This window comes from Clarias gariepinus, chromosome 10 (assembly GCF_024256425.1).
Source record: "Clarias gariepinus isolate MV-2021 ecotype Netherlands chromosome 10, CGAR_prim_01v2, whole genome shotgun sequence".
Taxonomy (NCBI): Eukaryota; Metazoa; Chordata; class Actinopteri; order Siluriformes; family Clariidae; genus Clarias; species Clarias gariepinus.
In genome coordinates, this window is record NC_071109.1 from 25,287,656 (window position 1) to 25,300,883 (window position 13,228).

At 42.0% G+C, this 13,228-nt stretch overlaps 1 protein-coding gene across 1 annotated transcript in view; it reads left to right on the top strand.

Moving 5' to 3' along the window:
• The first annotated feature begins 1,000 nt into the window (after positions 1-1,000).
• Positions 1,001-13,228, top strand: part of psd2 (pleckstrin and Sec7 domain containing 2) — a 46,309-nt gene continuing 34,081 nt past the window's right edge. Inside the window, exons 1-3 of the mRNA XM_053505825.1 lie at positions 1,001-1,152; positions 6,764-7,192; positions 8,256-8,945. Coding sequence (XP_053361800.1) covers positions 6,819-7,192; positions 8,256-8,945 — 1,064 coding nt within the window. The 5' untranslated portion in view covers positions 1,001-1,152; positions 6,764-6,818. The remainder of the gene's footprint in view (positions 1,153-6,763; positions 7,193-8,255; positions 8,946-13,228) is intronic.

A 13,228-nucleotide genomic window follows, 5' to 3' on the forward strand; every position in this document is an offset into this window, starting at 1 on the left:
ACTATGGCACTGTGTCACCGGAATCATTACAACTTAAAAAAGGGAAAATCATAAATGCCACGGGTGTTTTATACCTTCATGATGTTTTTATAATATACTTACCAGCTGGTAAACTGGAAACTTGATAAAATTGTCTATAACCAGAAAAATCATCAAACTGTGCTGGAGTCTGGCCACCTCATGCTAGAATTAAAGAACTTTGCTTTATGCTGATGGGAATTTGGTTTGTATGCTTTTGTGCAGATACGCTGATTACATAATCAACAATTAAACTAAGGCATTGATGATTTAAAAGAAGCAGACAAAACAACGACTGTTGTTGAGCTTATACTCTTGGCCATTCTCATAGTTTCACAGTGATTCTCTTATGCAGAGGTTATAAAAGTACTCAGATTCTTTTCTCAACAAAATAAATACTTTAGTAAACATTGAAACACACTATATGGACTAAAGTATTTGGTGCAACCTGTTAATCCCTGAAATCAGGTGTTTCAATCAGGGTCCTTATCCCCAGGGAAAGATGCTTAAGCATACCAAGACATATTGGACAATGCTATGCTTCCAACTTTGTGGCAAAAGACTCTTTTCTGTTCTAACATGACTGTGCCCCAGTGCACAAAGCAAGCACTATAAAGACATGGTATGAGGAGTTCGGTGTGGAAGAACTTGACTGGTCCTAACACAGAGCCCTGACCTCAATGCCATCAAGCACCTTTGGGATGAACTCTGAACAATGTATAAATATTCTCGAACTGTGGCGTTTCATATATAATTAATCAGAAGAGATGGAAAGCAACAGGACCAAACATCAGTGTCTCCTTCCAGCTTCTCATGCGAAGACACACACACACACACACACACACACTGAGAGAGAGAGAGAGAGAGAGATCCCAATCAGCCGATCTCAGTCCTGCTCATGTGTAGCGGGTGAGCGCGAGCGAGCGAGCGAGCGCGCGCGCGTGTTGTGTGTGTTGTAACTGTGCGCGTGGGTGAGCGCTGTGTATTATACTAGCGCGTCTCTCACACAGAGACAGTGGGACAGCTCTGGCTCGGAGATCTGAGAAAGGGAGAACATCTTTCTTATATCTTACACGTGAGGACGGAATATTCGCTGCAGAATAGAGACACGTTTCATCTGGTCGCATTTTGCCGGTGAGCAACAATGATTTATGCTCGTTTGAGTGCCTTGCTGTTCTCACAAATGCTTCTAGGTTTAAAAAAAAAATCGTCATCATAGTGCATTGCACAGAGCATTGAAATGCGTTTCAGGGTTACTCGATTAAGCTTTAAAAAAAAAAAAAAAAAAAAGATGATGATTATTATTATCATTATTATTATTATTGCATCCTCAGCCCGTGCTTTATGGTAGCCTACATATGCATACCTTATACTATAGCCTATTTGCTGGGGTTTTATTTAGACACCCCCCCTCCTCGTTTATCAATGCAGTGCATCAATATGCAGTGTGCTCTCCAGCCAGGTCGGTGGTTTTCTCTCTTGGAAACGGTTAAGAAAGCCGTGCCTGATTAAGATGGGGGACGAGGCTCCATTAATAAAAGCCTCTTCGGCTCTATTTTGGAGAGGAAGAAAGCGGCGGCCGCAGTGAGAGCCCAGTGTCCCCCAGCCATGCTGTTGTCATGGTTACTGCGCCGGGAGGCTGAGGGAACATGGCTGCGTCTCAGCCTCAGCCGCGGACAACCTGCGCGCTTTTGGGCGCATTTTACTCCACTGGTGCTGGACACTGGAGTTGTGTGTCCAGATCGACAGTCTCTCTTTCTCTCTCTCTCTGTCTGTCTCTCACACATGCACGCACATATAGACACACACACACACACCGATGCTCTGTGCCAGAGAGTGTGTATTGTTCAGGCAGAGCCCTGAGGTGAGGTGAGCTGGTCCGAACAGGTGCGCAGCAGACACCATTTCACGCTAATTGTTGGGTAGACCTGCGCGCGACAGTGTTCCAAATGATCATCCTCCTGTAAACAGTCTTTACGCTAACACCAGGGTCTGTGGAAACCCAACGCGGGGGATAAAAAGTGCCCATTGTTCAGTTTATTTAGCACTCCATTGTTAGACTAACTGCGTCCCTGTCGGTTAATTCACCCTGAGACAGACAGACAGACAGACAGCGCAGCGCCAGACGAGACACCGGCCCACCGAAAAGCCACTTTCCCTTTTTTTTTCTCCCCCGGTCTCACGTGGTTTGACTAAGGGAAAGCCTTAACAATAAGATTTATCCCCTGCAGTGATTTAGGGGAAGACGCTGAACGTGAGACGACGCCGATACAACCCGACGTTTGACCTTGAAATCGGCAGAAGTGACAGAACGGGGTGATTTAAGGCCAGTCTCCACGGCTCGGCGCTTCCCACGCGCTCGTTAGTCCCCAGACATGTCAGACATGATTGTGAATGCAGCCTCCATCAGCTGCTAATTTCAGACCACCATTCCGTATTTTACGCATGCAATACAGAGGCGAACAAACAAACGAGAAAAAAAAATGATATAATGCACTACAACCAGTGTATGTGGTTAATACCAAAACCTGGACTTGCATGTGTGTGTGTGTGCATGTTTGTGCGTCTGGCTGCTGGCATCGTCTTCAGGCTGAAAGGGGTTAGTGGGTCATGACAGACTATGAGACTCCAGACTGCATGCACTACATACAGAGAGGGAGGGTGAGGTGTGCATCCTGACTTGTGAGCATCCTAAGCATCCCATAGGTAAACCCACATTTATTTTGGTATAACCCTCATCGATAGCCAGTGAGACAAAGTTCTGCATTGTCTATAGAGAATCACAATTCTTTGAGTTAGACAAGTAAAATAAAATATCTAGTTAATTAGCAAGCCAACCTTATAGCCAACACGTGGACTATATCTGTTGGGAAAAATGAACGATAGTTTGTTCTGCATGCGGTTGCAATGACCGTCGTCCACTATTAGTACTTGTGGTATTTGAGGTACAGTACATGTTGGTATGAAAATGTTGATACAGAAACCTGATTCTGTATGCTGCCTAGAGCTTACATTAACCTGGTTCTGCAGTCTACACCTACTGCAGAACATTTTTCAGTGACTCAATGATAAACTTTTCATAAAATCTGACTTTGCTATTTTGACACCTTATTACTTCAGAGAAGTCCATTTGGTCTAGAATGCTTTATTAGCTCCTAATCTGGGGCTGTTTTGTTGCACTTTGTCTATGATGTTATCCATCACTGCATAGCATAATTCCACATACTGAGTTCCATCCCTAAGGAAATGGCACCTTGGCTTTAGTACAGGCAGTAAGGAGCCTTAACAAAATATTAGTGGCCAGAATTAAGACAGAAGGAGTGAGAGAGCTTGGGAACACAATATATGTAATTTTCCAAGCCAATCTTTTCACCTTTTCAAAAGTATTGGTCATGTAGGACTTCTAAGCACCTCGACATGCCCAGAGGAGCCATGTCAGTAAGAGACATTCACAGTACTTGTTCATGAACCGGTCTTCCTTTCTAACACTTAAGGGACCCTTGGACAGAGATAGCATATAGCACAGCTAGTGATACACTACATATACTCTACTATAGTCTACTGGCAGCATGGTGGTTTAGTGGTTAGCACTGTTGTCATATACCTCCAGGGTTGGGGTTTGACTACTGCCTCAGGTCTGTGTGCATGGAGTTTGCATGTTCTTCCTGTGCTTGGTTGGTTCTTTCTGGCCACTCCTGGGTTTCCTCCACCAGTCCAAGGACATGCAGGTTATTTTACTTGGCATTTCCATTTGCCTGTAATATGTAAAGAACAATTGGGCATTGAGCTGACAACCCGATTCTTTAAGTAACTGCTACAGAAACGTCTGCTATATCTCCAAGGTGGGGAGTATCCGCCACAGATGTGCCAGATGTGACATGGATGGTCCGAAATACCAAGAGAAACATAGTCTACTTACAAATATATATACGCTCACTAACCACTATAATATTATTATATCACAGATGCACAGCACACATAATCCTGCACATATATTTCAACCTTAGTTAAAAATCTCATCAAATATCGGAATAAGTTAAAAAAAAAAATCTAATCTTATTGACTTTGACCATGGCATGGTTGATTGGTCCAGATGGACTGGTTTAGAAACTGTTGATCTCTGAAGATTTAAATGTTTAACAGTCTGCGCACAGAATGGTGTGGAAAACAAAAAACATCTAATACACAGCAGTGGGCAGAAGCAATTTGTTGATGAGAGTGCATGCTCGAAACACACAGCATGTGGAACCTTGTCGCAGATGACCTACAACAGCAGATGACCACGTCAGGATCTAGGAGGGGAAAAAAAACGTGTCTTGTAATTTTGTCTCGTAAACAGTCTTCATCTGTCCAGTTGTAAAAAAAAAAAAAATATTAATTCATAGCATTTTATAGCAATTTATAACATAATTGAGATTTTCTCAGTGTTAGCTGCTGATAATAAAGTAATAAATGTGTACGCCATTTATATGTCCCCACGTTCTAATCTCTTTCCATCTCTCTGAAGTCAGATTCCTACTTGATCTTTTCTGTCAAATTTATTCTTTGATTCAGCTGCTATTATACTGCTGTGTAATAATAAATACATGTGGATTAACTGCCTTATTGATCCATATTAGAATATTAGAATATACTGGTAATGATTGCAGTGCTTTCCCAAAGCTATTGATACGCAGTCAATCAGAAGGTTCCTGGGTTCAAACGTTAGTGGGCAGTGTGTGTGTGTGTGTGTGTGTGTGTGTCTGTCACTGCTGGTATGTCAACAGTATGGCCTGAGCAAGTGTGGTGGCTGGTAAAAGTAATTAAGGGTAATTGATTGTTTTTAAGATCCTGCTGTTCTGCTGACAGCACAGGAACTCTCTCTCTAACCTATACCTTTACTTGGCAGCAGGTCCATGATGCATAAGGCCCAGATTAAAAAGACGGCAAATTTTGTTCAAATAATCCAATTCCACTAGACCATCATGGACCATGAAACAATTTACTGGACACTCCCCTGGTTTCCTTTCATTTTCTCTTTTTTAAACACAAAATCAATGTTTTTACTCATTTATATATTCCTTCTTGTCATTTTCTCTTTTAATCTTGTTGTCTGGCTTAAATATTGTGCCAGAAATAGTCATTAAGTCTCTTTTTTCATCTCTCAGTTTAATGGTTAGGCTGTATCATCGATCTGAGGGCTGTTTTGTGGTTGTGGAGAAGCGGAAGCTGGATTCTGACTCCATGAACATCTGCCAGTGGCTCAGCGCTGGGACCTTTAGTAATGCTCTAAATAACAGCGCGCCATGCTGCGGAAAATTAGCCTGCGTGTGTGTTTGGTGTGTGTGCATGCTTCCGTGGCTTCCATGCCAAAAGCTCTTTTGGTATTATAGTGAATTTTGCTGATGAACCAACACAAAACATTATGCCCAGTACTGTGTAGGTTCCTCTTGTTTTGCCTGGGCAGCTTTGGCCCCTCAGGACATGAGGACATAAGACCCCTGGGTGTTTGCTGTGGTGGCACCAGGATGTTGGCAGTGGATCCTTTGGGTGCTGCGGGTGGTGGGGATCAGACTTGTTTGTCTGGATCATCCTATTGTTGCTTGATCAGATTAGGAACTGGGAAATTTGGAGGCCGGGTTGGCTCTTGGGCTCTTTGCCTGCTGGGTCTCAGTGGGCTGTGGTACACTGGGTGTTCTGGTGCCTTTGGCTTGGGTGTTTTGGGATTTTTACCAATGGCTTTTCTGTAGGATTGCTGGCCTTTGGTCCCCACGGGCATGGGTAAGCCTGGGATGATCCTGTCACCAGTTTACTGGAATATAATTGATAATCAATGTGTATTAAACATCAAAGAAGATAATTTTACCCGGTGAGACTATGCTGATCCTGTAATCTTTTCTATTAAAACCAAGAGGGAAGGAGTTACAATACCGTAGAGACAACCTGCCGGCTCAGACAAACACACCACTCGGACATGCGACCTGAGCGTCATACGCTTGATTTAATCACTTTGTCATAAAACTTCAATCATGCTACGTATGTGCCAACAGAAAGGTGTCGCTAAATTTTAGATTCGATTTTATTTCTTGCTTAATGCAATGGAAGTTTCCACAAAGGGCCTGGTTTGAACTGGAGCTGCAGTTTTATGCCTGTTTGATTGAATTAGGTCTAAGGCTTTAGATATTCTTAAACTGCAGCATGTGCGTCAGAGCTGCACCTATCTTCTCACCCAAGCTGCATGAAAGGGAATGAGGGAACATTTTCTCTCCTTCTTTCAACTTATTAGAAAGATTACAGCATCTTGAAGGTGTGCACCATTTATATGACCCCACATTCTAATCTCTTTCCCTCTCTCTGATGTCAGATTCCTACTCGATCTTTCCTGTCAGCTGAATCCACCAGACAACCATAGTGTTGTTCACACAGTCAAATTTAGTCCTTGATTCAGCTGCTACAGTGAATGTATTTGCCAGACTGAGCGCTGATTATCTGATGAGCTGTATTAGACAGAATGTGTCGTTTGCATTGGCAGTTTGCAAAGGTCATGCATAAGCTTTATTTTATATATATATCAGCTATATGTGGAAGAGCCAAATATGTGAAGTTACAGAATAATTCCTAAAAAACCCAGATCCCATCACATTACCACTTTTGATTTTTACCCGTCTCTGACTAAACATAGATACATAAATTTTTTACTTTTTCAGCAAGATAGGTTTCTATTTGTCCCCAGTCTTATAATTAAATGATATGTCTCTTCTTCCAGTTGTAACCTTTGATACCTACCCGGAGTGCAAATAACTGTGACTAAAGAGGCCACCATGAGCCAGGAGGGGCAGGATGACCCCCTCCACATAGACACCCCACCTCCAAACACGCCACCAGAGCCACAGCCGGATACAGACAGCCCTGAGAGTGTGAAAGTGGAAAAAACGAGAGAGGAGACTGGAATCGAGGAGGATGCTGCAGAGACAGAAACACTGTCAGAGGGAGCGAGGGGAGATAAAAGAAACGGGGATACACCGACGGTGGGAGCTGAGGAGGAGGAGAGGAGAAAAGAAGAAGAGCAGGTCGAAGATAAGGCTGGGAGGAACGGGGAGACGGGACACAGTAATGGAGATATCATTGATTGTGAAGACTGTGATGGGCCCCTGCATCAGTTAGAGGATTCAGACAAACCACAACACACTGTAAGGTCAGTAACCTCATTATGTATGGATTTATAGCGGCCTACCACGAAACAGCTTGGAATAATGCGTGAAAACACATTGCGTATTGTGCATAAATGTGACTGAATGAATTGAAGTAATTGCAGCTTTTATTGTAAAGAACTAGATCATTCACCGCAGTGTACTCTCTACATACAAGTTAAGGTAATTGTGTTGGAACATTTTCACAGCAATCAGTAAAACATCTGCTGAGATTGAACCAAGGTCTCTGTGATGCCCCAGGCTTAGTAAAAAAAAAAAAAAAAGAAAAAAAAAAAAAAAAAAACAATTAAAATAATGCAAACTACCAAAAAATCCAACTAATTAGGATAAAGGGGTTGTCTTTACTTGCGTACCAAGTGTGAAAGCTCCACCTCTGGCAGCGGCATTCAGCCGTCATTGCTTAGCAGCCTATGTTTAGTCTAGCCTATGTTTTGGGCTGTGCTTGAAAGCAACTATTTTTAGTCACTGATTATAGCATCACTGAATATTTCTTTGATGAACCTTTGGATAGCGCATCAGTGTGTGACAGTGCAGAGAAATGGGGGATACATAGAGGTCCTTTCAAGGTCACCATTATCAAAAGTAAGATCCAGAAACACAACAATAATGACATCAATTAAAAAGGCTCATGCGAATGGAGATATTTTGGAGTTAAACAGAAGGCATGAAGCTATGGCTTGCCATGCGTTTCAGTTAGAGGTGGGATGTAACACGTGTGTGAGAGGAAGGCGGAAGATGATATTTTCGGGCTGAGTGGCAGGGGAGCTGTCCTGAATGAGGCTCTGCTCTGCTGGGATTCTGCTGCTCCTAATGCATGAGTGTGACAGCAGTGCAGCTAAAGATAGGACCCACACACACACACACACACACACACACACACACAGACCATCCTGCTTTGCCATTGCTACCGTGTGACAGCCAGACGTTTGCATAAGATGTTATGTAGTTCCAGTTTAGTGTAATGTAGTGGATTTAACGAAGGAATTTCAGGAGCCTTAGTGGATTATGATATGCTAATGTACTTGTTGACTGTGTGTGTAAATGCAGTTTGGAGAACGGTACCGGAGAGGACAGCGAAGGACAGGAAGAAGAGCAAGAACCAGGGCAGGGGAACCTGGACAAATTTAGTTCCACCTTCGAGCTTTCAGTCGAAGAGGTAGACGCGGAGGTAGAAGGAGAAGATGAGCCATTGAACCAGGACAGCTTCAGCTCAGCGTTTGAGCGCATCGTCGAGCAGGTCGGCGAGTCCGCGACGGTCGAGGAAGAGGAGGAGGAGGAGGAGGAGGAGGACGACGACGGAGAGGACGAGCGCGACCGGACTAAGGAGAGTCAGGACGGCTTCAGCTCTACGTTCGAGCGCATCGTGGAGTCCGAGCTGCTGAGGGGTGGGACCTGCTACAGCAGCCTGGACTCGCTGGACGTGCTGTCTCTCACAGACGAGACGGACAGCTGCGTGAGCTTCGAGGCACCGCTCACACCACTCATCCAGCAGAGAGCACTGGCGGGGCCTGAGCCCCCAGAGCTGGAGCTGGAGACAGTGCAGGAGAGTGCCGAGACACAGGAGGGGGAGGGAGATGGGGATGAAGCCGGATCAGACAGTCCCCTCCACACCTCCATCCCAGGCAGCAGGTCTGAAAACGTGCTGAGCCAGCCAACTCAGTGGAACATTCCCAATGGATTCCACAATGATCTGGCAGGCAACATACAAAAGACAGCAATCCTCCCCAGCTCTGTCAGGTAAGTGTGTGTGTGTATGCATGTGTATGTGTATGTGTGTGTATGTGTTTGCCAGGTGTCCCTGCTGTCTTTAAAATAACATGCTAATTTAATGGTGACTGGCCACCTGTGACAGTAAATAGGAACTGGGACGAGTGACAGTGCTGGTTTCAGCTGATATGATTGGCCATTAACTCCTGTCAACCGGTTTCACCTGAATGGAGTTAAGGGCCAATCATATCACGTGCTGGTGGCCCATATGTTCAGTGGATACAAGTACAAAAGAAGAAAGCTGCGGTTGACTGGAAAACAAGGCAGAAAACACAACAATATCACAAGTCAGTCTAGAATGCTTCCTCATATTCCTATAATACATTTCTGCAATGACTGATGGAGTAGTAGGGATAAAACGTTCCTACTGACATGGCCAATGTTACCAATGTTTTTTGGGTTAGATTTAACCCCAAGTTAAAAAAAGAACCAATTTTTCCTCACTTTAGTCGTCCTTATGGCGCATCTATAGTGGCAGGTGGCACAATGCCCTACTGTATATCAGTCATTCAGCCAGAGTTCTCATTCAAAGCCGCATCCATTTCAGATGATTGAAATAAAATGATCTCTTTTAAGCGACCGCATTAGTTTCCAGAAGGGAAAATATGCTTCTGTTCCTGATCAGAAACACAGAAATATTGCTTATGTATACGTGTCTAAATTTTCATCGACTTGCTTGTCTTTCAAAATGTTGCACAATTTTAAGGTTAGCAATTCAGCAACCACCCTACTCATACTTACTGTATTTTTACTGTAATAAAAGCAAATAGAAGAATAGAAATAATCATTTTCGGTGGATGATGAACACAGGACAGCACAGTCAATATGAATATGCTTGATGGAAAGCAATAACTGGCATGTTTCCCATATGCTATGAGCTCACAGAAGATTGTATTTGGTTACTGTTGTTCTGATCAACAGGGGAGATTGAGATATGCAATCCTGCCACCCATTAGAGATGGGTCAGTTAGGTTTTTTTGGACAGCTGGCAACAGCTGGCTATTGCATTTCACCGCTGTGCTGTTCAGTTTAAATAATGTATTATTATTATTATTATTATTATTATTATTATTAATAATAATAATAATAATAATAAAATATATGTGTTATAACTCCATTATTATTCAGTGGAACAATTCACTGGATGTCGATTGTTTTATAACATATCATGCATCATGAAAATATCATATAGTATCAAAGTAATATATTTTTGCGTTGTCAGTTAAACCTTGGAGTATCTTGATTTTTTTTAAAGAAGTAAATCAAAATAATAGAAAGAATGTAAGTTTTCTTATCTAGTCCTCTTACGCTCAGACAGATCGTTTCTTTATATGAAACATCTTTATTCCACGGTGCCACCAAGGCTGTTACTGGATTGCTGAAATTTGTCCAATTCTGACCAGTAGATGGCATGCAGAATCCAGTTACAGACAAAGCCTTTTTCATTTGCTGACCAAAGCGGTGAATTAGCTGGATTTGATTAGGCGTCTCATACAGATGATGTGTAGATGTACTGTAACATTCCTGAGACACACAGAGTTTTCTACAACAATTGCTCTCGGAGAATGGATAGAACATATGGTCGATATTTTCCACATCAGGAAATCCAACAGCACTAGAATAAATATTGTAGCCCAACATTAGTGGACTTAATGTTCTCTCCTGCTGTTCTGGATCCGCTGAGTTTGGGATAGAGGCTTCAACTGACTATACTCTCCCTGAATTTGACCGGGAGCCAGAAAGAAGGAGTGGAAAGAATTTCGACTGCATGGAGTGAGCTACTAAAACCAGGGCCCTGTGCTGCAGTAGATATGTTTCTCGAAAAGATTTTCTTGTCAAGCATCTGTCTTGGTTTCTCAAGGGGACTCCCTCTCTCTCTCTCTCTCCCTCTCTCTCTCCCTCTCTCTCTCTCTCTCTCATTTTCTGCCTTTCTTTCTCTTACTCTCCCATCGTCCGTCTGGAATGCTAAGCAGCAGATGTTGCTGTTTATTCTTTCCCCCCTCTTTTTAAACGACTCGCAGCTTCCTGTCCCCTAAGTGCGGGCTGAATGAGGCATTGTTTTTGAAAGAGTGACATCATCGCCTTTGGCTTTCCTCTTGCATAGCGGGAGTCCTGCTCTAAATTTCACTCACATTGTTTGGCCCAAACTGCTGCAAGCTTCATCAATGCATTAACCTTCACTGCTCCATTACTCTACTAGAGATCATCTAGACAACTTTTCACACATCGTGGGGGGCTAACGCTTTCTTAATGTGGTATCTGTTAACGTGCGCTGGACATATGGAAAAGACGGCAGTTTCGAATGTTTAGTTTTGGTAGTGATCATCATTATACTGAGATTCTGTTTTGGCTGCATATGCTTATAATCAGCAACTCTACTGTGCATTCATGCACAGTAGAGTTGCACAGTAATGGTACAATGGTCCTGCAAGTTGCACAGTAATGGTAGAATGGTCCTTGTCTGCGGGTCTGTAACACATAAAAAAAAAACACTGTTCAATGCCCTAATGCTGCTGGGCATCTTGGTTCCACATCTCCTTTCATTTCTGCATCACATGTACATGCTTTTTTTTATATACTTGAAAGCTAAGTATTCATTAAAAGAGTTCATGTAGGTAATTTGCAGGAAGATAAAAAAAACGACAACAACAACATTTCAATGTTTCCAGTTAGGCTCCATTGTAGTATTTATTTATTTATTTATTTATTTATTTTTAGATAAAGAGATTGAAATTTTTATAGCTTTCAAGCTGTGATCTGTCCTTCTACAGTTACACATAAAATTATAAAGCTTTCGAAATCATATTAACATCATTCCTCCTAATACAGTGGAACCTTGGATTATGAGCACAATTTGTTCCCATAAGCAGACTCGAAAACACTCGTAAATTAAAGCAAATTTCCCATAAGGAATAATGGAAACTAAAATTATTCGTTCCACAGCCGGAAAATAAATACATAAAAATGATTAAAACAAAATATAAAGTAAAAATAAAAAAATTAACCTGCAATTTAAGTATACAAAAAAGTAAAAATAAATCCAGACAGATAAGTGTTTCCATTTATGTGCGCAGGCTCTGTGTGTGTGTGTGTGTGTGTGTGTGTGTGTTTCTGAGGTTCCACTATATTATACTTGTTTATTATACGGAAAGTGTTCTAGTCAAACCAACATTTCTTACTTTGCATAGCAAGTGAACACAATTATAGAAGTAAAAACTACCTTTATTTCTCTATGTAATCCCCTGCTACACTAATGCACTTATCCAGCTTTTCCCAACTGCTTGTATTTCTCAGTACAGCAAAGGCGTGATCGGCACGTGCCTGCTTCACATCTGAAACTCTGGCCTCCCAGGAACTTAAATGGCCCAGAAATGTGAAAATGGCTTGGAGTGAGGTCAGGACTGTATAGCCAATTTCCTGTAATGTAGTGCAAGTGGTGTCCTGTAATGTACAGACAGCGTTGTCTCTTCCGCAAGGCAATAAGTTATCTGTCTACTTTCAAGGATCAGAGCCACTTAAGCCTGGATCGTCATTCACAGACATACAGACTTCTCTTAAACATTTGCTTCTTTTAAATGTTTTACTGCTGCTAAGAGTCTCATCAACGCACTGTGCTTAAAGTGTCATGTAAATGTCAATCGGTTTTATAGCTTCATTCATGAGAAATTTCTTGCCGTATGCCCTGACCATGGATTTAAGGAATTCAAATATAAAATTGCAGGTATTTATATGAAAATCTAGGTATGTAGTATTTATATGAAATTAAGTAGTGTTTGCTCACATTGGACTCACATTAGAGCCTATGGGCTGCTTAACATGTTTCTTATTTGATCATTTTATATCACTATAAATAAGAGTTGGATTGATGGATGGATGAATGGATGGATGGATGGATAGATAGATAGATAGATAGATAGATAGATAGATAGATAGATAGATAGATAGATAGATAGAGACTTTATTGATCCCGAAGGAAATTCCAGATTTGCAGATTAGTGCAGCTTGATGTATATTTTAGAGGTTTTTAGAGACTACTTCAAAGACTATTTCATGTAGAATTATACGAAAATGGTTAATTTGGTAGTCTCTCAGTTCCTCAGGTCTTTGGTAAAACCACAGACTGTGTACTTACCATCCTTAACTGGTTCAGTATTTGGGTTAGTGTGTGTGTGGGCAGGTTTTCTCTGACTTAGTTTCTGTTTAGTTTCTGTGGACTAAACATATTGCACAGAATGTGTTGCACTAAAATATAT